This window comes from Argentina silus, assembly GCF_951799395.1.
Source record: "Argentina silus genome assembly, chromosome: 2".
Taxonomy (NCBI): domain Eukaryota; kingdom Metazoa; phylum Chordata; class Actinopteri; order Argentiniformes; family Argentinidae; genus Argentina; species Argentina silus.
This window is the reverse complement of record NC_139656.1, coordinates 11,302,744-11,330,170: the sequence shown is the minus strand read 5'-3', so window position 1 is coordinate 11,330,170 and position 27,427 is coordinate 11,302,744. Positions and strand designations below refer to the sequence as shown.

The window sequence follows — 27,427 nt, the reverse complement described above, 5'->3', positions numbered from 1 at the left end:
GTGGTATACACTACATAGACATCTAGTTCAGGGTCTCTCTCCTAATTAGAACAGGAGTATTTGGTTAAACACACACACACACTCTCCTTTTTCACATTTTCTTCACAGAATAATGAGGAGTCCATTAGGGCTTCACTTTGCCTGGGTGAGCACGGTGGAGAATGCCAACGTTTGGTTCAGATGAAAGCCAGCCCCCCTCTAACTCTCGGATAAATTCTAGTCTGATCGACAGTGGCCATTTACAGGCTCTCTGGGCTTTTACCAAGCCCATTCTGCGTTTGTTCTCACCCATAGCAGCCCAGTTCAAAGGAGCAGAAAAAAGAGAGTGTGTGAATAAATATCAAAATAAATGTATAAATGAGGACAAATAAATAAATAAATAATCGGGCATCATTAGAGTTTTTTGTGTGGCAGTGGGCTCATGAAAGCCAGGGTTGTGATTGCGAAAGAGGGAAGCTGATTGTTCTGGGTTCCAGCTGGTTAGCGATGCTCTTTTGCTTTTATGCCAGAGAGAGAGAGAGAGAGAGAGAGAGAGAGTATGAGTGAAAAAGAGGAGGAGGAGAGAGAGACTGTCAGTCAAAGATTTAAATCATTAAAGAACGGGGCTGGAATCTTTTTGGGTGTTGTGGAGGATGAGGTCTTTTGGAGCAAAGAGAGCGATCCACCTCCTTCCATCTTGTGTCAATCCAGTGGCCTTCTCTGACCCCCTACCACACCCTAGAGTAGTCATGTGACACATGAACCCTCATCAGGAGGCTATATCTCTATTCCACTCAACTTCCCTGTCCTACAACGTTAAGCTCAGCGGCACAAAGGAGGGAAACTGTTGCTATGCCAGCTCCTCTCTAATCTATTTGATTGCAATGCCAGGGTGGTACAGTATACACACACATATCACAAGAACTACAAACAAACCAGTGACAAATGGAATACCTAAAAAGTCCCTTTAGAGCGTAAAAAGTGATGAAAATAACATACAGGGTAGCTGCCTATTTTTTATCACACGTTAATTGTTTAGTTTGTGATGCTAACCGCTACTCTCTGAGGAAACCCACGTCACATCAAAACATCAGTCTAACCCACCTGTTCTTTGTTTATTGCTTTTTGCAAACAGCTCTAGTGTCCAAGCCTCTTTACTCAATTAGTCTCATGTTTTTGAATCAGTTGCTTTGCAACGATACTTCTAATGCGAACTGATAGCTTTAGCAAGTTTAGCCACTGTGTTGTCTTCCTTTTCTGCTAGTGGCTCAAACAGAGCAGGTCCTAATGTGGCACGCAGATAATGTGTGACTAATTTGAGTGCCCAACTTGAAAGCAGTGTTAGTCCTGTCAGTGCGAGAGGCAGTCAGACACAAATTATTTAATTAAATATATTGATGGGAAGCATGTGCCGGGATTCAAACACTCAGACGAGAGGCGTCGAAGAATGGGCCTTCTGTTAATCTGTTGTGACTCAGCATTAGTTGGAAATTGTGGGAATTGTTAAAGCTTTTTGAAAACACCTTTAATGACACTAACTTCTGGGAATCCAATTTGCTTTAGTGTTTGGTGCTGAGTGTATAATTCAGCAAAATATACCTAACAACTTAAAAACTACTCTACAACATGAGTTTTATTGTACATTGTACCATATTTAACAATGTTCTCTTTCAGTCGACTCGGCTCAACACCTCACTATGGGACATGCACTCCTATTCGTACCTATTTGCCTGAAGACCCCTATACAATCACAGTTGGTACAGGCAGATGACGCTTGCAGGCAGATAACCCCGTCTACCTCCCGTCCTATATATAGCACCTAGCAAGCGCACCCATGTTATCCTTTGCACTTCACTCGTCAACTGTCAGAAGTGCACTGTTCTCGTAGCTAGCTACAACTTAACTAGCTCAAAGACACATATATATTTTTTTAATTATTATTTTGTTTATTGATATTTTATACACAAATTGACAATAGTGTTAACACGCTTGTGTGTGACAGTGTCATATTACAGAAAAAACAAGAACATACAATACATTGCAACTACAAGGAAAACACAAACAGTCAGCTTGGTCATATTTCACACATTATAGTAAACATAGTAACCTCACCCTTCTGGTCAGAATAAAAATAAAAATAAATAAGATAAAATGGAATCTTATTCAGGGATAACTGGGAAGGTAAATTTCTCTGCATAGGCAAAGAAATCTTTTTATATTTCTTGGAAGAGCCTTTCTGATCTGATTTTTTCAAGCTGTATATTATTGAAAATGTCCTTTATCCACAAAGTGTGAGAAGGCGGTGTTGGTAATTTCCATCTTATTAGTATTAGACGTCTAGCCAATAATGTTACAAAAGCTGTCAGATCCGCTTGGGGCCTAGGCAAAGGCAACTGAGTGATGCCGAACAGAGCAGTAATGGCATTAGGCTCGATAAGTGTCCCAGTTACCTCCGACAGAGTATTGAAAATCGCAGTCCAGTAGTTACGCAGAGATGTACACGACCAAAACATATGCACATGGTTTGCAGGTGTTTGATGACATTTTTCACAAGAGGGGTCAATATTGTCATGAATTTAGAAAAGCCTAACTTTTGTCCAATGAGTGCGGTGAACAACTTTGCATTGAATCAACCCATGTCTGGTGCAGACAGACGAGGTATGCACACGTTTAAGAATATCCCCCAAAGGTTCCTCAGAGATCCCCTCCCCCAAATCCTCCTCCCAAAGAGCCTTCACAGAATTCAGAGAGGTTGAAGATACGGATTGGATTTGGCTGTAAATATATGAAATCATACCTTTCATCACAGGGACCGGAGTGAGAAAAGCATCTAGAGGTGTGTCATCAGGCAGGTTAGGGAACGGCATATAAATCCTTGAATCGTTTAATTCCAAGGTTGGACCATATGGATGAAAAAAAGTCGGATTTCACATTCCCTAGTTGCAAATCCCTCTTAACTTTGCTTTCATAACCACTGCAAGAAATTATTTCACCTCTGATGTACGCCCTCAGGGTCTCCCATAACACTGATGCGGACATATCGGGAGTCTTATTTACACTAAGAAAAAAATTGATTTCCCTTGAAATAAATTCCACAAAGTCCTCATTTGAAAGTAAAGGGTTATTGAAATGCCATGGAACACGGTTATTATCAAATCCTTTAAAATGTACACTCACCGGCCACTTTATTAGGTACACGTGTTCAACTGCTCGTTAACGCAAATATCTAATCAGCCAATCACATGGCAGCAACTTAATGCATTTAGGCATGTAGACATGGTCAAGACGACCTGCTGAAGTTCAAACCGAGCATCAGAATGGGGAAGAAAGGTGATTTAAGTGACTTTGAACATGGCATGGTTGTTGGTGCAAGACAGGCTGGTCTGAGTATTTCAGAAACTGCTAATCTACTGGGATTTTCATGCATAACCATCTCTAGGGTTTACAGAGAATGGTCCGAAAAAGAGAAAATATCCAGTGAGCGGCAGTTCTCTGGGCGAAAATGCCTTGTTGATGCCAGAGGTCAAAGGAGAACGGCCAGCATGGTTCGAGATGATAGAAAGGCAACAGTAACTCAAATAACCACTCGTTACAACCAAGGTATGCAGAAGACCATCTCTGAACGCACAACACGTTGAACCTTGAAGCAGATGGGCTACAGCAGCAGAAGACCACACCGGGTGCCACTCCTGTCAGCTAAGAACAGGAAACTGAGGCTACAATTCGCACGGGCTCACCAAAATTGGACAATAGAAGATTGGAAAAACGTTGCCTGGTCTGATGTCTCGATTTCTGCTGCGACATTCAGTTGGTAGGGCCAGAATTTGGCGTAAACAACATGAAAGCATGGATCCATCCTGCCTTGTATCAACGATTCAGGCTGGTGGTGGTGGTGTAATGGTGTGGGGGATATTTTCTTGGCACACTTTGGGCCCCTTAGTGCCAATTGAGCATCGTTTAAACGCCACAGCCTACCTGAGTACTGTTGCTGACCATGTCCATCCCTTTATGACCACAGTGTACCCATCTTCTGATGGTTACTTCCAGCAGAATAACGCGCCATGTCACAAAGCTCAAATCATCTCAAACTGGTTTCTTGAACATGACAATGAGTTCACTGTACTCCAATGGCCTCCACAGTCACTAGATCTGAATCCAATAGAGCACCCTTTGGGATGTGGTGGAACGGGAGATTCGCATCATGGATGTGCAGCCGACAAATCTGCAGCAACTGTGTGATGCTATCATGTCAATATGGACCAAAATCTCTGAGAAATGTTTCCAGCAACTTGTTGAATCTATACCACAAAGAATTAAGGCAGTTCTGAAGGCAAAAGGGTCCAACCCGGTACTAGCAAGGTGTACCTAATAAAGTGGCTGGTGAGTGTATATTCATAGTAACTGGGGCATGGTCAGAAATAACTATCCTTTACACTCCTTACGCCTTGTGTGAAGAGGGGTAGCACCTAGCAAAGCTACCTATTGTGCTCAGGCAATTAGAATGCTAGCCATCTTCTGTCATCTTAGTGAAGCTTCATGGTTACATTACTTTCTCTCAACCGAAATTTGACTAATTTTGGTTGTTATCCCTGCTACGGCTGTAGTGCGTTTTGTCAACACCCTTAATTACCACTGTGTCTCCCACCAAAAACATGGCTCTGATTTCTTCCAGGTCCAGGAGACGTTGTCCAAAGAAGGCAGCTCACCGGGGAGACTGCCGAATGGATGTGGTCGTGCCTTGTGGAAGACAAACTATCACAGAGTCTGCCCCCCATGCCTTGGATTAATTCATGCATGGACTACCGTCCTTGACACCTTGTACTGTGAGCTATGCGCTCTGCTGGATACTGAGGTTCTCAAATGGTGAGTCAGGTACGTGAGTGCTGACTCATGTGGCAAAAGGCAAGCTCCCTAGTGGAAAAAGGCAAGCTTGGGATGGAGAAGATGGCACTGACCTGAACTCCCTCCCTTTTGCAATGTTTTGGGAGGTGAAGGATGAGGCGATTTCCAAGGCGGACATGTCTTTCCTGGAAGCTGTCCATAGAGTCTCCTCCAAGCTCCAACTCGAGCTCACCGGGCCCTGCCACCGCCCAAGAGGACAGGGCTAGATGGGATCACCCTGCAGGGTGACCTCCCATCCGCGTGCCCATCCTCATCAAATGCCTCGATGCCATCACGTCATCGTGGCAACAACCTTTTTCAACCAAGGTGAGGAGTGGCTCAAGCCACTATGAAGCCCACCAAGAACCCAATCTGCCTTTGATGAAAGCCTTGCTGGCCAACTATCTTGACCTGAAGGCTGGTGCCTCTGCTGCGCCCAGAAGTGTAGACCGGTTTGGTTTTACACCTATGACAGGATCTACCGCTCTGCAGCATAGTCAGCCTGTGAGGTGAATGCCTAGCGGTTCTGTCGGTCTACCTAGCAGAAATAGCTTGTGACATCTCCAAGGCCATGGACTGGGGAGCAGGTTTCGACATGGATAAGATGATGGAGCTCTGCCTCCTTGCTCACACCATCAAGACCCAGGCCCAGTCAGTTGGAAGGGTGATGGGTCAGTGTTCTGCTTCATATAGTATATTATCAATATGTAATCAATATTATCAATATGTAATGAAGATTCAGGCTTCAGGTCGGGTTCAGGCTTATAGATTTTGCAGGCCATGTTGAGCTTGAATTTGCAGGCCTGAAGCTCATCAATTCTATTAGAAATATTAAGGAGAGGAAACAGGAAACCTAACAAAAGATTCTTGGTATTTGGAAAATGTGGTATCCTGTAGGCTAAATGCATATCTTAGCATGCTGATTATAGTATAGTGATATTCTCAATATCAAACACATGGCAATCACCTTTTCCAAACAGAGAAATTGTGGTGGTGACTAACTGGGGAATGATACATTTTTGGAAGGGAAAAATCCTGTTGGAACTTGACAATGTCCAACTGAGAACATGGCCTGGTCCCTGCCGCGGTTTTGTTATTCCTGGACACAAGCGTGGCTGGTGGTGAAGGCTCACACAGCCCATGATGCCCCAGGAAGTTATCCTCCCGTGATGGGGAAACAACAGCACCCGCCAGCAACATCCAGCTCACCACAGGGGAGCCCGGGAATGGACACGCAGCAGGTTTCCCACAAGCCCCTGCAGCTGCCCAGTGGGGTGGGTTTTAAAGAAAACAAAGCCCCTTGTCACTATAAAGGAACTGGAAGCAAATGTCTCATGATGTTGTACTGTATTGGTTATTTCATTTCCTCTGGTTTTGCAATGGATTTTTTTCTGTCAAAAACAGAGGGAGACTCGATGTGGGCAAAGAACAGGCAATGAAAATGCAGTAAAAAAATAACCACACAGCAAAGAGTAGAGAAACACTGGTGTAGCAACAAACACTAAATCAAAAAGAATGTGGGAATATGATTCACAGTGGCAAGGAACAGGGACAAAAAAAAAAAAACACACAAAGAGGAACAAGGATAAAGAAACAATGGGAAATAGTTCGTCCCACACAACAGGGATGGACACCGCGGTAAACTTCAAACAGAATAATAGATACGGGTGGTAAAAAAGGTAAGCCAGGCAGCCCCACAGACAAATGAATTCCTTTGCAGTAATGTCAAAGCTTGCCTGTTGAGGGATTCAGCCTCATCCCCTCTTCTCTTGGTTCAGAGGCGGTACAACAAGGATGATGACCTATCAGTCTTCCTTCTCTCTTTCCCTGGTTCACTCTCTCTGTCCTTCTCTCATTCTGAGGAGGATTGAGAGACAAAGCACCTTTGACAAACATAATTGGTATTGAAGAATGCCTACCGGGAGGATCTCAGTAACAACAAAGAAAACAAAGTATTTGGATGAGGGAATTCTGACCTGATTCCCAAATACTGTATACTCTTACATTCTCACGGCATGGGGTTAATGGGGTGGAAAGGGAAGGGGAGTAGGAAAGAGCGCCTCAGGTCTAAAAACACAGCAGTCAACTATTCCTGTTGATCTAAACCTGAATACAGTACAGGAATTTCAACTAAATTGCCTACTCAAGGCAGAGACATGGAAATACACGTATAGCAAAAAAGGACTTACACAAAATATTTCTGTGATGACCTTGAATTGAATTGAATTGAATTGAGAAAGCCAAGGTCCATGGTAAGAGTCTTTATAACCAAAGTTTTATTCATTGCAAGCCAAAGTATTAAAAAACATATTTGGTTGTGTTGAATACTGAGGCTACTGCATACCTCATTTGTACTGTTTGATTATTAACCTTGTACTGGAAAGCCTAAAGTCATCTCATGAATCAAGTGATTCCTCGAAAGTAGTATGAAACAAAATAAACAACTTTCCGAGGTCTGTTTAGTACACTGCTGAAAAAAATTAAGGGAACACTTAATCGTCACAGTGTAACACCAAGTCAGTTAAACTTCAGGGATATCAATCTGCCCATTTAGGAAGCACAAGTGATTGTGAATCAATTTCACCTGCTTTGGTGCAAATGAAAGTGACAACAGGTGCACTGGAGAGGCAAAAGCAAGACAACCCCCAAAAAGGTAATGGTTTTGCATGTGGTGGCCACAGACAAGGAGGAGATACCAGGAGACCGACTGTTACACGAGGAGAGCTGGACAGGGTCGTAGAAGGGCATCAACACAACAGCAGGACCGGTATCTGCTCCTTTGTTCGAGAAGGAACAGGAGGAGCACTGCCAGAGCCCTACAAAATGACCTCCAGCAAGCTACTGGTGTGCATGTGTCTGACCAAACTGTCAGAAACAGACTCCTTGAGGGCCCGACGTCCTCTAGTGGGACCTGTGCTCACTGCCCAGCACCGTGCAGCTCGATTGGCATTCGCGAGAGAACACCAGAATTGGCAGGTCCGCCATTGGCGTCCTGTTCTCTTCACAGATGAGAGCAGATTCACACTGAGCACATGTGACAGGTGTGAAAGAGTCTGGAGACGCCGTGGTGAACGTAATGCTGCCTGTAACATCATCCAGCATGACCGGTTTGGCGGTGGGTCAGTGATGGTCTGGGGAGGCATATCCTTGGAGGGTCACACAGACCTCCATGTCATAGCCAACGGTACCCTGACTGCTGTTAGGTACCAGGATGAGATCCTCAGACCCATTGTCAGACCATACGCTGGTGCAGTGGGCCCTGGGTTCCTCCTAGTACAGGACAATGCCCGGCCTCATGTGGCCAGAGTGTGTAGGCAGTTCCTGGATGAAGAAGGCATTGATACCATTGAATGGCCCTCTCGTTCCCCTGACCTAAATCCAATTGAGCACCTATGGGACGTTATGTATCGGTGCATCCGACGCCACCAAGTACCGCCACAGACTGTCCAGGAGCTCACTGATGCCCTAATCCAGGTCTGGGAGGAGATCCCCCAGGACACCATCCGCCAACTCATCAGGAGCATGCCCAGACGTCCGTACAGGCACGCGGGGGCCATACACACTACTGAATCACATCATGAGTTGCCGTGCTAAAATTCACACAAGTTGGATCAGCCTGTGATTTGAATTTTTTACTTTGATTTTCGGTATGATTTTGAATCCAGCCCTGGGTTGATGATTTTGGTTTCCATTGACCGTTGTTACGTCATTTTGTTCTCAACAAATTATACAATGTACATCAGTAAAGATTTTCAACTTGAATAATTCGTTCATCAAGATCTGATGTGTCCCTTCTTTAAGTGTTCCCTTAATTTTTTTGAGCAGTGTAATTACTTTGCCTGGGTCAAATCAACATGCACAATGGCGTTTTCTATTCCACTCTCAATTCCATTCATAAGAGGTGGACAGTGTCCTAAAGTGGTGTTGAATTTACATTGCTTATTTTCAAGTAATCGCACATGCGCACACACACACACACAACCAAATACATGTATACAATTTATTTGAGTCTCTGCATTGAAATTAAGCTGACTGTGAAAACAAAAGGCAGGCGAAGGGGAAAAAAGCTCCATTCATAAAAAAAATAGAAGATTGAGATGCAACAAAACATGCATGGCTATAATGACTTATTCCTTTCTTCTATCTAGTCCGTAATTTTTGTCCAGGTCTCTCTCTTTTCCCTCTTGCTCTCACATCTCATTTATAGTCGTTTCATCCAGTTTTCATCTGGAAGGGCTCCCTTCTTGGAGACAAGCGGGCTATGTCTAAGTGGCGGCAATCAATTCTTATTAGCCAACATGGCTACTTTTGAGAGGAGCCCATCAAAGTTCTATTAAGGAGCATAGGAGAGTGTAGGTGGGGGCGGGGACTGTAATTATGCTCCCCTTACAGACAGCCCCCTCCAACCAGGAAAATCTGCCCACTCTGTACAATGTTGAGAGAGCTCCCACTGATCTGGGGACAGCAAATGAGAGTTCACTAACCCCCTTAATCCAAGCGACTGGAGCTTTTAAGCACACAATCACTTCAAGAGGCATTGGAAGGACCCATGGCACCCAACCTCCTCTCGCCCTGTGGCCCCTTTTGCTACCATTTAATGATAAAGAGAGTGAAAGATTGGAGATGGTGAACTTTTTGGCTTTGCATTTTAGTGGCGGGGGTCAGTGCCTTAAAAACAGAGGAAATGGACACGGTCCTCATTATGATAGGGAGCTGTAGCAGTAAAGGGAGGTTTCAGTAAAGGTGTCCTTCAGTTGTGCAGAGAATGTTTCAGAAACGAGACTGCCGGGGCTCTGCGTGGCCTCCCACACACCTGCTGTCCGCTGGCCTTCAAAGGACTAGCCATCCACTGCATTCACTGGGGGGAGGGTGTAATCGCTGTCTGTGTGTACTCATGTCTGAGAGCCATGTGAACGCACATAAAGCTGGCCCAACATTTATGCTAATATTAAGAAGACTATTTCTGAATACAAAAAACACCAAGTGCACAAACTGAGACAATATAAACATGCCTTGGATTATATGCACAACAGGGTTTACAAGTGGGAATACCAGCCTAATACTAAACAACACAGACAACGCCCCTAGCCTGCGTCTTTTTTAGACCAGAGAGAGCACACCCACAGAGGCAACAACAGAGGTGTTTTTGCCGTGCCTTCGTAGTACAGGACACTATATCTATATCAAGAAATCAGATTTTTTGCATTGTACGTTTCCTATTTGCCCAGTCATCTAGTCTATACGCTACCCAAAATTCAGCAAAAAATGCCTTATCCACCAGGGAGACCCATTATTAATGGCCTTTTAAAAGCCACTCTCGCAATTTGTGGATTACTTAATTAGGCCATATATCAAAACACTACTGTTGGTTATTAAAGACTCTATGGATTTCATTAAATCAATCAAGAACCCTTCCAATCCTAACCCCTCACTGCTATTATAGTCTGTATACTATTATGGTCTGTATACTATACCGAACCATACAACCAGTGGTTTGGAATTCCCATTGTTAGAGTCGATCCTGCCCGTGATATATTAGAGTCTAATAATTAGGCAACACATATACATGGCCACGTCCATTCCTAAAAAGTGCCACATCATCAAACACAAAGTGTTTACATCATTACCTAGCAACACACACTACTCCTGCTAATACTAGTATTACACCAAAATGTAGGTTAGTTGACAAGCTATCTATCAAACCAGCTACGTGAGCTGTACAAATGATGTAAATCTTGTCGGGTGCCTATCAACACTTTTAATCCAGTTCGTAGCCAGCAGTGTAGATCACTGCCCAAGCGCAAACCACTATGTATGGCGCAGACTGCAGGCAACTTATACAGTAGCTTTGACTGCATTCCCCTTCCCCCTTGGTACCATGTATGAAATGTAGGAATGTAGAACATTTCATGACCCGTTTTCACAACACAGCATCCCTAAAAACCAGTCCTGGAACTATCAAGTTCCCCCCTGTACAAGTTCTCTCCTGTTAATAATACAAAAATAAATTAAATTAAATTGGCTTCTGTCATTACGACTACCAATGGCCCCTGGTGTGAGCATTGATTACTTTGTCTTATGATGACTGTTGGATAGATGATTCACTTACTTAAACAAATGTATTTGTTGTTAGTAGTTTTGATTTAACATGGCAGTCAATATGAATGGAACTAACGACCAGAGAACGCCTTAAGTTGCACTTGACAACCAGTGTAGTGAATGTAGCATCACGTTTTGTTGAAAAAATTATGGTTCGGGAATGAATCTTGCTTTTTTAATGCTGGTAACCCGTTGTATAAAAGCAATAATACACTCAAGTCCATGTGTTATGAATTTTTTCACTTGGCTGTGGTGATCTACGACCACGTCACAATCATGATAAAAATGTCATAACACATGGCCTCTCCTGTATTATTGCTTAAATATCCCACACGAGGGTGGCCTTGAAACACTCCGCTACTACCTCCGAGAACCCCCTTCTGATTTCATTGTTGATTTGGCCTCTTTTGTCCTGAGAAACAATTACTTTGGTTTCTTTTTACTAATAAAGGGTACTGCAATGGACTCCACGTTTGGCCTGAATTACGTAAATCTATCGGTCAGTCTCTTTAACAAGTGTGTCCTCTCTGTAATGTATCCTTTTTATAACAGCATTTATTACATAGATTATATTTTCATTGGCTCAGAAAATTAATTTGAGGATTTCACTATGTATCATAATGAAATTAATCCTAATCTTAGATCTACCTCTGAACATGACATACCTTGGAACACCCTTCTTATGGCTAACTCTTCCATCCCATGACACTTAACACTAGAAGCCCCAGGCCGTCATTACTAACCAAAGTACCCAGAGTGAGGTCCGGACGTCCATTTGTTGACGTTAGTGCAACAGTGTAATCATTGAATTAGATCAATATCATGCAAAAATAATACCCTGGTTGTGTTTAGTCACGATTTAAGAATGATTAGAATACCACATTTTGTATTTTATAGAACTACATATTGAATATAACATATTGACAAACCTGTGATCAGATCTGTCAAGAAAATGCTTCCAGATTTTTTTCCTGTGTGTGATTTTGAAATTGTAACAACACTATTATGTTAAAAACAGATATTTGGACATCATGGATTTTAGAACGGCAGAGTTATTTTATTATAAGGTCTCACACGCGCCTGTGGACTACGGTTTGAGACGACTATGGTTAAGAAGGGTCTCCCTAGCAGTCTATGCCACTCTACCTCTGATTTTGATGAAAAAGCAAGTTGTTGATGAGAAACAAATGGATTGACCCCGTGTGGGTTGAGGAAGCATCTGCACAAGACAATTTACATACTGATCTTTTTAAGCAACATGCCAGTTAGAAAAAAACGCCTCCCTACATGCCTGCCTCCCTCATTACGATGTCTACTCCTAAAGCATCGGAAATCAAAAAAATATGCCAGTGGTTTTTGACTATCATCTGACCATTTGCTTAAACAGGAGTTCAAAGATCCTCCTCTAGTCGTGTTTAAACGTGTAAAAAACATACGTGATAATTTAGTACATGTAAATCCAAAAACCCAAGGCAACCGTGTCAGCCCAAACGCTACTCAGCCCTATTTCTATTCCTTAACAGGAACTATCGCTGCTGGAATTGTGCCCCATGCCACCATGCTGTAAAGACTATGTCTTTCAGTCATATCCTAAAACAATTGTTCCCTATCGAGGATATTATTACATGCTCTTCTTTGCATGTTATTTAGATGATGACCTGCGGTAGATTAGCATACATCGGCTTTACAACAACGGATCAGTGAACATAGTTTGAACAGTTCAATCCGAAAAAACGATCTGGATGATCCTTCGCAGTGTATTTCAATTACTATAACCATGATATTTCTAGTTTTCGGTTCTGTGGCACAGAGCGAGTAAAAGCGGCCATACGTGGTGGCAATGTTAGACGTCTGGTCACCCTGCTCTGGTCACTTAAGCACTTTATAACTAATAGAACAGAGAGCTTAACTTATGCTTGCCACCCACCAAGTTTGCTCGCCAACTAAAACAATTGGATGATACGAATATCCCGCCCTCACTCTAAACCGCACCCCTAGTTTGGCCTAATAAGGATCAGGGGGTGTGGGGAGGGGGGTTGAGGGGGATAAAAGCCAGAGTTTTAAGCACTGAATAGGCCTGGATTACGCCCTGTTGAAGCCCAGGAGTGACTGGAAAAGCAATTGGCCTTGGCACGCACTGGCACACGGCTTAAGCCCCACTGTGGAAAGCTAGGTATTGTAATGTTGTAAAAACAACATGTAACTTATAGGATTGTAATGCTATTAATGTCTGATGTAATTTAGTAATTTAGGCCATGCAAACTTGATTAAATAATAATAATAATAAGACTGTTATTTGGCCAATCAATTCTCGGAATGTGGTATGTGCACCCCCCGAGACAACACACCCCCACACGTGCACAGGGTCAGCCATATTCGGCCCCTGGAGCAGTTAGGGGTTAAGTGCCTTGCTCAAGGGCACAACAGCAGTGGGCACCTTAGATACGATGCCAGTAACCTTCCAGTTACCAGCTCACATCCGGCTCCCTCCTGGAGTGGGGATCGAACCAGCGACCTGCTGGCCGGCCTCTCTAACCTCTAGGCTACCTGCCGCCCCAAAATGTTAAATGTTTAACAGATGCCACGCTTCACTTGAGTGTAAAAGCATGAGTGAGCACACTCAAGTTGTGTGTGTGTGGTCACAGAGGACAAGAGGGTGAAGGTTAGCCGCCCTCATCTAAACTAGCCCACGACTGCTCCCTTGAAGTGGGGTCACACTCATTTCGAAAGCGGTGGTATAACATGCTACCGCCAACCTTTTTGCTACCAGTATGTTCAAGTGAAAGTTATTTCCTTTCCTACTCTCTCTCTCTCTCTTCTTTTTTCCAATAGGGATATCAGTTGGAAGGGCCCAATAAGCAGAGGCAGGGGCGGGTGGAGGGGCCGAGCTATAATTAAGCGGTGCAGCTGCACTGAAATGCTGGAGTATTCTCTAGAAAGATCACAAGAGATCAAGGCACCCGGTTGAAAAACAAGATGCCCTTGACAGCCAGCTGTGGGCTTAGTATTTGGTGCCCCTGCGCATAGATGTAAGAATATGAGGCAAAGAGGGTTTTCTGAAGATGTGGCTGTGTGTGTGTGAGAGTTTATGGTGGAAGGGATAGGGTAGTGGGAGTGAAGATGCTCGTCTCAAAGGTTGATGGGAAGGCTGACCAGGAACACGGCTTTAGAGAATTATAAAAGGAGGAGAAATGAAGACAATTTACTACATGACAAATTTACTCCATCAGTGTCAGTCTTGCGGTTAAACTATAGGCCAGACGCCAGTCGACCTAACTGTGTGAAGTTTGGTGACCACATCATTTTGGAAAAGTTCTGTAGCCTACTCTTGCAAATTATGTTAGTAAAGGAGACAAATGCGACTGTTGTGAGAATAACGCCTCTGCTTAATGTGAGAATAAATGACTGACTTTGATTATAATCCCAGAAGTATTTCTATAATTTTGGTACATTTATTTCAATTGACTTTTGCGGTGTGTGTGTGTGTGTGAACGTGCATACCTGAGGTGTCCGAAGTTGGTGGAAGGGTTTTTGAGAGCGTGGTGTGAGAATGTGTCTGTGTGGTGTGCATGGACGCTTGTCTGACGTTTTGAAAGTACATGGCTGCGTGTTTTCTGAAGTACATAGAATGGTTCCTAATGACTTAGCATGACAGTATGTGCGTGTGTGTGTGTGTGTGCGTGCGTGTACTCACGTCTCATGTCTCTGAAGTAGATGGTCTGTCTGCTGGGGTTGAGGAGCTGGATGACTGAGTCGTCATTGTTCTTCACCCTGCAGCTGATGGTGGCCATCTCCCCCTCCACCACAGACACATTGTCTGTCACCAGGTTCTGACTCTGAACTGGAGAACGGAGAAGGGGACAGAGGGAAAGATTAATTAATTAATTGAAATGTGTCTAATACTGAGAGTATGAATACAGGTCAAGATAAACCAATCTACATATTATTTTCCACTCTATACCACTCAACAAAGAAGACCTATCTTTTACATATCGGAAAGAAAAGTTTTGATAGAATTGGCAAGAATGTAAGCAAAGGGGTTAACAAATGCTCCGGACCTGGGCATGTGCAAATGCATGGGCAAATGCATGACATTTTTAAATGTTAATCTCTGATAACGTATAATGCAAACCTGTACTCTCAAGAACGGATTTCAGGCAGTATTAACTTTGGACACATTTCCCCTGCTTACAGTATAGGAACTGAACCTCAACAAGTACAGACAAAAATAACCAAAAATAAACCCTTCTATAACTAATACTCAAAGGCGAGGAAGAGTGGAGAGAACCAGCAGTGTGGATGTAAACACAGCAGTGTGTATGAAACTATTGATTTTATTCCTCAGGCGTGTGTGTGTGTGTGTGTGTGTGTGTGTGTGTGTGTGTGTGAGAGTGTGAGAGAGAGAGTGTGTGTTTGTTTTATGGGTGTAGTTGGAAATGGTTGCTCCTCCTACCCGACCTGTAACATCGGTCTGGACAATATCACAGTGCAGCCAGGACATATAATAAATCAATCACAGATTTGAATATCTCCCCACAAAATCTATGGTTCCAAAGCACTACTGCACTACTGTTTTAAACAGATTTTAATGACTTCATTCGAATTTGAAAAGAAGAGGGAAAAGTCTCTCAGATTTTCATCCCTCAAAAGATTCCTCTCTTGCTTACTAGATGCAGAAAAAACGAAATACAATATTCTATATTTATCTTTCCTCCCCTAGGTTGATAATACGGGGAACATGAATGGACCAACTTGCGGTGGGTGGAAGAAAAAGAAAAAGAAGAAAAAATGTAATGCTAATTTGCATGCCTCAGTTGTCAGGCACCTCTGAACCTCCCTGTCATTAAAAAAAAAAAAAACGGTTGAAGAAAGCAATCACATCCTCAGATGCCGACAGATAAGAATAGACAGCTTAGCAACCGTGATTCAAATCAGCTGCAGATAGCCAAACAGACCGGAAAAAAATACTCCAGTTCCATTCAGTATGGATTAGGAGTAAATATAATGAGCATTATTTTGGGGGGGGGGGATTAGCACAAACAGTTGTTCTGACTACACTGTTAGCGTTTGTTTTGAGGTTACAAAACTGGGCTACAATTAAGAAAACAATGTCAGAGAGAAAATATCTCATCTAACCAGACTATCAGTTTAAACAGTTGTGCAGATCAACAAACAACACATATCCACAGCCCACGCATGCAGTGAATAGATTATAGTAGATTACATATTGTAGCAACCAGGGGAAGACACTATGTAAAATTCACAGGGAGAGAGATGTCTGTGCGTAACTGCAATTTTCATTACATTTTCATGAAAACAGATTGTGTGAAAATTGAGCATATTTATAGGAAATGTTGAACTAAACAATTCTACTTTGTTTACAACGAGAGGCCCCTAGAGCAGTGTTTTTCAACCTTTTTTGAGCCACGGCACATTTTTTACATTGGAAGAATCTTGCGGCACACCACCAACCAAAAATGTTACAAAATGACACTCTGTAGCCTGATACAGTATATATAATTACAATATTATATACATTTCCTCTCCTGTTGTTTTTTCTGGCAGTGCCTTGCAAAATAGGAAGTTTTCTCTAATGGCATCTCCATCCACAAAACGCACATTGGCCAAGAGCTGAGAATGTCCACTAATATCCGTAGACTCATCAAGTTGCAACGCAAATTTCCTACTGATGCGTATCTTTCCCAAAACATGACTTTCGATGTCTGTAGACATGTCATCAATACGCCTGGCAATTGTGTTATCTGAGAGCTGGACTTTAGCTATGTCTTTAACCGCGTCAGGGCCGAGCATCTCGTTGACAATGGCTTTGCAGGCAGGTAGTATTAATGTCTCTGCCACAGAGTGGGACTTTTTTGATTTAGCTACGAGTTCAGCAACTAGGTAACTAGCATTGAGGGCTTTCTCATTTACCTTTGTGGTTTTTCTCATAAAAGTTGCCTGTTTCTCTGTGTTTTCACAAAATAGTCCATCGGCTTGTTTTGAAGCGACGGGTGTTTCGTTTGGAGATGGCGTTTAAGCTTGCTTGGCACCATGGCGCTGTTGGAAGATAGCTTTCGCTGTATTGCCTCGAGCTCACCGTCTTTGCTTTCTTTTTACCACCACTCATACTAGGGCCTTCACCTGGGTCAGAATCTTGTCCAGGGCCCAGTTCGGAGTTTACATTTTTCCTTTTTAAAAACTTCTCCATCACTGTCACCACGACCTGTCGCATGCGTCACTAATTCTCTTGTCTCTAAGAAGGAACGAGGCAATTAGCTACCTGCTGCCACCCGGACGAATATTACATTACTCTGCCAGTCACTATATTACAGCACAGACACTCGACAATGGCATTTTATTTGCAGATAATAATTAATAAATGTTAATTTAAAAACAAAAGTGAAATTGGATAATTTCTCACGGCACATCCAACGATCTCTCACGGCACACTAGTGTGCCGCGGCACAGCGGTTGGGAAACGCTGCCCTAGAGAGTGTTAGTATAAAGCAGTGCAATAAAATGTCTAGACAAATGTGAATGTACAGCGGTTCTCATTAAAGTCTATATTTTGTAATATCGCCTTCCCATGTTAAATCAATGGATAAAATGCATATGCTAAATACATGGGACAGATACAAATCTAGTGAAAGCTAATTCCACGTTTCTATGACAACAAATACCACCAGGATGGTAAACTAGCCGCTGCTCTAACTCAATCTCGGTGCTTAAATCTGCCCTCAGGTTGCAACATTACTTAGCCTACAAATTTAGATTGACAAATGTAAGCAACAATACGGTGACCGTTGGCAACTATACGTTTTCCTCATGCCATGGCTTATGTCCCAATAACGACCATATCGGCGATACTGCTGGCTATTCTACAAATAAATAACAATGTAATAACGTGTAACAGAGTGTGTTTAGCTGGCCACCTAAACATCTCTCTCCAGCAGAGATTCATATCCAGTAAATGATGCACGTTGTACATCCCACATATTCCAGACATCCAGTGTGGTGTAGAACACTGAATTCATAAAACTACAAATTATTTCCTACCTAGTACTCCACTCCACATGTTGGGTTGATACTCTATAGCTACTATTGTCAAAGTGGGGTACGCGTACCCCCGAGGGTACGTGGATCGATCTAGGGGGTACGCGAAATACATCTGTGATTTACCTTCCCAAACAGTCCTGTTGAATAGCCGACTGCAGTCTCAGTTTTCTTTTCGTTATATATTTGCCCCATCTAATCATTAGATGTATTGTGATGGAAGTATTCTCTCGCTTCGTCTCATGCACTCTAATTGTCGTTTCGCTCTCTCTCTGTCTCTCTCACGCACGCGCACACATACGGCGTAACCTGATGCCCTCGGTAACAAATAATGTATGGACTTTAACTGCTGTAGCTAAATTTAAGAATATAAATAAATATTATATTTTTTATATTCTTAAATTTAGCGCGAATATCTTCCTGTGCCTATGAGTGCATGAGAGTAGACGCCTCTTGACCAATCACAACAGTGTTTATGCTCTCGCGCCAAGGAATACAAAATCGCCGTTATACATTCTCTTCATCACTGACATGTAAGCTTGTTTTACACCGCTAATTTGAGAAAAAAAATAAAAAAATAAAAATGGATAAATGGCTAAAAAAAAGTTCAGCCCACACCCAGAGTGACAACAATTTTTTTTACTGGTACTACAAATGAAGCCCCTGCTGTTGGGACCAGCTGCTCAGGTCATACAGGTATGACCACCAGTTCTGATGCTAGCTGTAGCTCTACTGGTGCTGCCAGCCAAGCTGCCATCAATATGGACAGTGATGACGAAGCAGCCCAAGAGCCACAGAACCCTGCCCAAGAAAACACCAAATTAACAGGGAGGTTGGAGTCTCAAAGAGACGCAAATATAACAAAGACTATATTACTATGGGGTTCACTTACACTGGGAGTAACGACTTCCCTCAGCCTCAGTGTGTCATATGTGCCCAGGTTCTGTCTAATAATGGTTTGAAACCTTCGCTCATGCGCAGACATTTAGAAACGAAACATGACCATTTGAAAAACAAGCCACAGGAGTTTTTTGAGCGCCAATTGAGACAACTTTCTAACAGCAGATTAATAAGGCAGGTCTAGAAGCGTCTTACATGGTCAGTTATAGAGTGGCTAAGTCAGGCAAGCTTCACACTATTGTGGAGGACCTCATTGTCCCCGCTGCTATGGACATGGCTGAGAAAATGTTGGCGGAAAAGGCCAAACGGACTTTTCAGAAGATGCCTTCATCAGACAACACTATGTCACGACGCATCAGTGACATGTCAGCAGATGTTTTGAAACAGATACTACTTTGCATACAAGCCAGTGAATTCTATGCATTACAGTTGGACGAATCAACTGATGTAGCGGGCCTGGCTCAGCTATTGTTATACGTCAGGTATATTCATGGGGGGTCCATTCAAGAAGACATCCTCTTCTGCAAACCGCTGGAAACCAGGACAACCGGGCAGGACATTTTTGGACTACTAGATAGCTTTATAACATCACATGGACTTACGTGGACCAAATGTGTTGGAATCTGTACAGATGGTGCAGAAGCCATGACGGGGAGACACAGCGGAGTAGTCACTTGAGTGCAAGCAGTCACCCCCGATGCCACTTGGGTACACTGCAGCATCCACAGAGAAGCGCTTGCTGCCAAGGGAATGCCTGACAGCCTGACTGAAGTATTGAATAATACGGTGAAAATGGTGAACTTTGTTAAAGCAAGGCTCCTGAACTCACGCCTTTTTTCTGCCTTATGCAACAAAATGGGCAGCGATCATTTAACGCCGTTACTCCATACTGAAGTGCGGTGGCTATCAAGTGGGAACGTTTTGGCACGGTTTTTTGAATTGAAAGACGAGCTTAAAATGTTCTTCATTGACCACCCTTTTCATTTGTTGGACAAGTTGCATGACAATGAGTGGCTCACAAGGTTGGCCTATTAGGGGGATATTTTTACTTGCCTGAAAGAACTGAATCTCAGACTGCAGGGCCTCTCAGCGATGATATTCAATGTGCGGGACAAAATTGAGGCCATGATTAAAAAGCTTGAACTCTGGTCTGACTGTGTCAACAAGAACGACACTCAAGTGTTTCCATCATTGCACGATTTTGTGTGCGCAAACGAACTCAGACTTGCGGACAGTGTCAAATATGACATAGGGAAACACCTTGGCGAGCTGGCTGCACAATTCCGCAGGTACTTCCCCGGCTGCACAATTCCGCAGGTACTTCCCCGAAACAGACGACAGAGATAACTGGATTCATTATCCCTTTTCTTCCAACAACTCATGCCACCTACCTATGTCTGAGCGAGAGAGCCTCATTGAGATATCCACCAACGGGGCAATGAAAATTGAGTTCAATCAGAAGGCGCTGCCAGATTTCTGGATTGCCTTGCGTGCAGAGCCTCAATTGGCAAATGACGCAATTAAGACTTTGATGCCTTTTGCAACAACTTACCTATGTGAGACTGGGTTCCCAGCTCTCACCAGCATGAAGACAAAGTACAGGCACAGACTATGTATGGAAAACGATCTAAGACTGAAACTGTCTCCAATACAACCCCACAATGTGAGGCCATTCAAGCACACCCCTCACATTAATCTGTGGTGAGGTGAGGCATTATGTGTTCAAGTTTATTTTGCCCAATGTACAAGTACAACTTGCAGCAAAATGCTCTGCTGCCAACTCCTTTTCTAACTGTGCATTGTGTGTGTATACAGTGGGCAAAGTAATAGTACTATGTACAGTAAAGTGGATGTGTCTCTGGATATTTAGGATATTTACAGAATTATCGATACAGGTATACAGGTTGTATTGCATGTGTGTTCATTTTTTTACAGATTTTACAGTTTTGTAGTCCACTATACACCATATAGCCCAGTTCAAATTGGCAGGTACAGTACAGTTTATGGCTATAGTCCAGTTTGTTACTGACCAGTTTTGTTGACCTTGTTATGTGTTATGTTGTGCGTGAATTTAGGTGCTGATTACCTGTTTGAAATCCAAATAAAAAGCAGGAATTTATAATTTATGTATATTATATATTTGTGTGTTTACTTTTTGTTTATGCAGCAGAATTACAAACAAAAAACATAGTGAGCTGTCCGTGGTGCTGGGGGTACTCAGTAGGATGTAGAGTGTCTCAGGGGGTACATGACTGTTAAAAGTTTGGAACCACTGCTCTATAGTGTCTGCATGATTAAAATGCTTGGATTGGGAATTTCATCAACAAGATCACCACATCCGCATTGCTTGATCGCCAACAGTCCTTATGCTGTTTTACTTTGTTGTTTGCTCGTTTGTAAGTACAGATGACTCCTCACTCTAGGCCTACTTATTAACTTCTGTTACCTTATTAACTTATGTGCTGCGGGACAGACATCCTGCGATATACCTAGTTTATGAAATCATGTGAAATGTGAACTTCTGAAAGATTTGGGCTAGAGTTTAGGCGTAGCTTGAGTTTCAAGTTTGGGAAAGCATTTTTTTTTACGGGCGTCTGGGTGTCCTTCCCCACAAAACAATTGAAATTTCAAAACGCATTTCATGTAATTCTACACATTTTACATGAAACAGGGAAATTAGAGTGGTTTGATTGGAAACACATTTTTATGCAACAGGCCTACATTTTACATGACCTGTGCATGTTCCGTGTGCATTTTGGCCACCAGTCTCCATGTTGGAGCTAGGGTTTGGTGTAGAGGGAGGCTGTGCTCTTGCTGTAGAGCTTTGATTCAGATCAGACTCCCCCAGGGGTTTATAATAATGAATACAGACCGAAACGATCAGTGCAGCCGCTTGGCTGAAGACCCATTTCTTCAGGCTACATCTTGACTGTCCCTCCTAAAGACCTCTTCATCCCACTACCCCTCTCTACAGTTCCTCTACTGTTAATTAAAAAATAAAATACAGAATAAAAATAATAAAAACAATAATCCTTCCTTCTTCTAGCATTGTGACTGTCAATGGCCCCTGGTCCTAGCATAGATTTTTTTTTCTTGTGATGACTGATGTATAGATGATTCAGTTACTTTAGACAAATATACTTGTTGTAAATCGCTTTGGATAAAGGGGTCTCCTAAATGTCAAAAATGTCAAAAATGGAGATGGGAGGCTTTGGGTATTGCACCATGGCCCAAGACCAACCCCCAAAACAGAAAGGTTCCAGTTCCGAAAAACTAAAGATAATTGCAGACACTCTCGCTCCTCTCTGCAATACATGTAGCCTAATGTTAATTTCGCAATGTCCCCCTGTATCTACGGTCGTCTGCAAAGTTAGGTAGCCAAATTGCGTCCACTGCATGCTGCACAGACTCGAAACGTTTAACAGATAGGGCAGGGCAGGATCAAGAACGTAGAGAATTATACAAGGATGACAATTTACTCTACGAATTTACTCCATCAGTGTCAGTTTGGTGAGCACATTGTTTTGAAAAATCCATCGGTTCTGTAGCCTACTCTTGCAAATTACGTTGGTAAAGGAGAGGAATGTGATGGTTGCGAGAATAACGCATCTGCTTTGTATGAGAATAAATTACTGACTTTGATTATAATCACAGGAGTAAATATATATCTATAAAATATACACTCATCGGCCACTTTATTAGGTACACCTTGCTAGTACCGGGTTGGACCCCCTTTTGCCTTCAGAACTGCCTTAATTCTTTGTGGCATAGATTCAACAAGGTGCTGGAAACATTCCTCAGAGATTTTGGTCCATACTGACATGATAGCATCACGCAGTTGCTGCAGATTTGTCAGCTGCACATCCATGATGCGAATCTCCCGTTCCACCACATCCCAAAGGTACTCTATTGGATTGACATCTGGTGACTGTGGAGGTCATTGGAGTACAGTGAACTCATTGTCATGTTCAAGAAACCAGTTTGAGATGATTTGAGCTTTGTGACATGGCGTGTTATCCTGCTGTAAGTAGCCATCAGAAGATGGGCACACTGTGGTCATAAAGGGATGGACATGGTCAGCAACAATACAACAAAACAATTTCAACAATGCCCAATTGGTACTAAGGGGCCCAAAGTGTGCCAAGAAAATATCCCCCACACCATTACACCACCACCACCAGCCTGAACCATTGATACAAGGCAGGATGGATCCATGCTTTCATGTTGTTTACACCAAATTCTGACCCTACCATCTGAATGTCGCAGCAGAAATCGAGACTCATCAGACCAGGCGTTTTTTCCAATCTTCTATTGTCCAATTTTGGTGAGCCTGTGCGAATTGTAGCCTCAGTTTCCTGTTCTTAGCTGACAGGAGTGGCACCCGGTGTGGTCTTCTGCTGCTGTAGCCCATCTGCTTCAAGGTTTGACGTGTTGCGCATTCAGAGATGGTCTTCTGCATACCTTGGTTGTAACGAGTGGTTATTTGAGTTACTGTTGCCTTTCTATCATCTCGAACCAGTCTGGCCATTCTCCTCTGACCTCTGGCATCAACAAGGAATTTTCGCCCAGAGAACTGCCGCTCACTGGATATTTTCTCTTTTTCTGACCATTCTCTGTAAACCCTAGAGATGGTTGTGCATGAAAATCCCAGTAGATCAGCAGTTTTTGAAATACTCAGACCAGCCCGTCTGGCACCAACAACCATGCCACATTCAAAGTCACTTAAATCACCTTTTTTCCCCATTCTGATGCTCGGATTGAACTTCAGCAGGTCGACTTGACCGTGTCTACATGCCTAAATGCATTGAGTTGCTGCCATGTGATTGGCTGATTAGATATTTGCGTTAACGAGCAGTTGAACAGGTGTAGCTAATAAAGTGTATAAATAAGTATATAAATTAAAAAATGTTTTGTATTTAATGCAATTTTATTGATGGAAGACATAACTATGATATGTAACTGGAGTACATTTTCCATATCAAGGCCCACTAAGCTTGCAATTGGGCCCACTTGCTGTGCATTTGCTTTCTGGGCAACAAGGCTCAAAATAATGCCAAAGAATTCATATCGCCAGAATTTGCATAACTTGTTCAAACAGATTTGTGACATTATCTTTGTATTTAATTACCACCGTTCAAACGCAGTGGCACAGAGCATTGATCATTCTGGCCTAGATTAAACTTGTCAGATGAGGATGCTCTGTACTTTCAGCTCTCCACTGTGTGTGTGTGTGTCTGTGTGTGCGCATGTGTGTGTGTGTGTCTGTGTGACTTTGTGTATGTTTAGGTGTTGGAGTGGGTGTGCATTTGTTTTAGTGTGTTTGTGTGCATATGTTTGTGTGGCATTTTTTAGCACAGGCCACCACCGACGTTTGGAAGACCCCATTAGTGGAGGTAGAAACCCCCTGTGGAGCGCGTCACAGACAGCAGGCTGATGGCTGCAATGCACCGCTGGGCTGGAAAGGTCATGAGCTCTCATTGGCCTGTCCTTTCCATAGTGTAGAGAGTCCATGAGCACCCCTCCTACACACTCGGCATGGTTTGATACATGAAAATAGCAGTGGTGTCACATTAGCATTGACTGGTGGGGTTATGTAATAGGTGGGTGCCTGGCTAGTGCACAGCAAGGGGGTTGAATGGTCACAGTAAGCTACTGTACTGTACTGAAGCCAATTGTGGTGTCAAACCATCCAAATGCCATTGCTAGAGTAAGAAGGGTATCAGCACAGGTAATGCTGTTGGAGCAGTATTGGAAAGTTGGATGAGCACACAGGATACAGTATGTATCCTAGCTGGAGTGGATCACTATCATGTTGGATCCACCTATCCAGTTACAGTAGGTCATAGTAGTAATGCAGAGTGCATTGTGCTGAGATTGTATACTTTGTATACTATAGCTAATGGGTCAATTTTGAATGACAAACAACATATATTTTGACCTTAGAAATATGTGGGTCAACTAGTCATATCTCACTGAGAGCGTGTTGGTCTGTATCTTTGGAGCGCATCCCTAAGCACCCCCAATGATTCAATTCTCATCCACTGGTAAACATTTTAGCCTCTGTACCTCCTCCCCGCCTAATCTCTTATGCTGTGAACAAGTCCTGTTGACCCCCTCCATCTGTAAGTGGAGACTCACCTCTCAACCCACACACATGGCCACACAGCCCAGCCAAAACAATGGTAACACTCTCTTTGAGCCTCCTGTATACAATACCTTGTTGGGTAACACTTTAATTGGCATCGCCTGTATGACAAGGATATGACAGTGTTTTAAGTATAACATGAGATGTCATTAGGTGTCTATTCATGATTACTCATGTCAGACGACATACTGCTGTTATGACAAAGGTAGTGGCTTGCATTATGACTGAAATGACATGACCACCTACACAGCAGCCTCTCGATGACAGTGGTGTTATTAAGCTGTCCTACCTAAATTACTTTGTGAACTACCTGTTAAACGACCTGCTATCTTTTGGAATATAAACGTCATAGTGCTGTATGCTCATCCTGACACTTTTTTCTGTCGTATTTCAATTCTTACTGTTTTGAAACACAATGTGCACATAGACTGCAGTCCATTGTTTTCAATGGGATTCGTTCACACAGTGTTTCAAAACAGGAACTATTCTCAGTCGAATAACATGTTTATGCTTGTAATAGTGGAAATAACAATTTGTCTTCATATCAATGTGTGTATAGCCCACAAAGACATGAGATGGATGTAGAATTTCTTGTGGAAACGTTTTTAAATAGTCATACCGAGACAGTGGTTGCTGATTCCAATCCACTTCCACTAGCATGGCTAATGCTAGCGCCTAAGCCAGCCAAAGAATGCTCACGAATGGAAATCTGACCGAAAAAAGTGTCTGGATAAGCCTACACTCCAAGTAAGTGGAAAATTAGGTCTAACATCCAAAAACCTGAACTTTCCCTTCAACACAGTCATTTTGGTATGACAGGTCTAACTTCCAAAAAACTGAACTCTTCCTTTAACAGGTGGTTCACAGAGTAATTTTAGTATGACAGCTTTATAACACCACTCTCATTGAGAGGCTGCTGTGCAAGCTGTCATGTCACTTCAGTCATAACACAAGCTGCTATCTCTGTCATAACAGCAGTATGTCATCTGAGTAGTCATGAATAGACATGACACCTAATGACAGATTGCTTATAACACATATCCTTGTCATAGCAGTGTCAAATACAATTGTACCCATTATTGCAATGTAAGCTCTATGTTTTTTGTTTATATATATATATATATATATATATATATATATATATATATATATATATATATATATATATATACATACACACACACACACTCACCGAACACTTTATTAGGAACACTATACTAATACTGGGTAGGGCCTCCATTTGCTCTCAAAACAGCCTCAATTCTTCGTGGCATTGATTCCACAAGATGTTGGAAACTCCTTTGAGATTCTGGTCCATGATGACATGATTGCATCACGCAATTCCTGTAGATTTTTCAGGTGCACTTTCAAGCTGTGAATCTCCCGTTTTACCACATCCCAAAGGTGTTCTATTGGATTCAGATGGGAAGGCCACTGAAGAACACTGAACTCATTGTCATGTTCATGAAACCAATTTCAGACGACTTTTGCTTTGTGACATGGTGCATTATCATGCTGAGAAGTAGCCATTAGAAGATGGGTAAATTGTGGCCAAGTCATGCACATGGTCAGCAACAATACTCAAATAGGCTGTGGAATTCAAGTGATGATTGATTGGTATTAACAGGCCCAAAGTGTGCCAAGAAAACATTCCCCACACCATTACACCACCTCCACCATGAGAAGGTGTACAGGTGTTCCTAATAAAGTGTTCTGTGAGTGTGTGTGTGTGTGTGTGTGTGTGTGTGTGTGTATATATATATATATCAGGTCAAAATATATGTTGTTTGTCATTCAAAATTGACCCATTAGCTATAGTATTAAGTATACAATCTCAGCACAATGCACTCTGCATTACTACTATGACCTACTGTAACTGGAAATAACCTAGTATAATACTTATGAATGCCTTCAGACTCTTTATACATTTATAAAGAGTAGTATACTGTAATACTGTAAAGAACAGGCAACAAGCTGTCACAAATGCTTAAGAAATTGTATAATACACTAGGTGACAAAAAAGTAATTATAATACACTATACGCCAAAACTATTAAATAATAAAGGACAAAGGATGCCTCATTCACATTGTCACCTGCAACAGAAAAACCTGCTTCTCCTTAATGATATAAAAGAAATGTACTTGATTATATTCCTTTAGACACAATCTGTAATTCAAATGACAACAAAGCAGACTCCCCAACACTTTTTTGATAAACAGCAGAGGGATGGGGCTTCAGAAATGTAACCATTCTCAATTTCATAAACAGAGCTATGGATGCAAGGACTGACCATCCATGAGATCAAAATGATTAAAAACAATGTAGTAAAAAGAAGCTTATATTTTGGGTTCTGATAGGGTAAGACAGTT

At 42.5% G+C, this 27,427-nt stretch overlaps 1 protein-coding gene across 1 annotated transcript in view; it reads right to left on the bottom strand.

Moving 5' to 3' along the window:
• cadm1a (cell adhesion molecule 1a) overlaps positions 1 to 27,427 on the bottom strand; it is a 274,145-nt gene that overhangs the window by 55,365 nt on the left and 191,353 nt on the right. Inside the window, exon 2 of the mRNA XM_083665385.1 lies at positions 14,654 to 14,800. Within this exon, the coding sequence (XP_083521511.1) occupies positions 14,654 to 14,800 (147 nt within the window). The remainder of the gene's footprint in view (positions 1 to 14,653; positions 14,801 to 27,427) is intronic.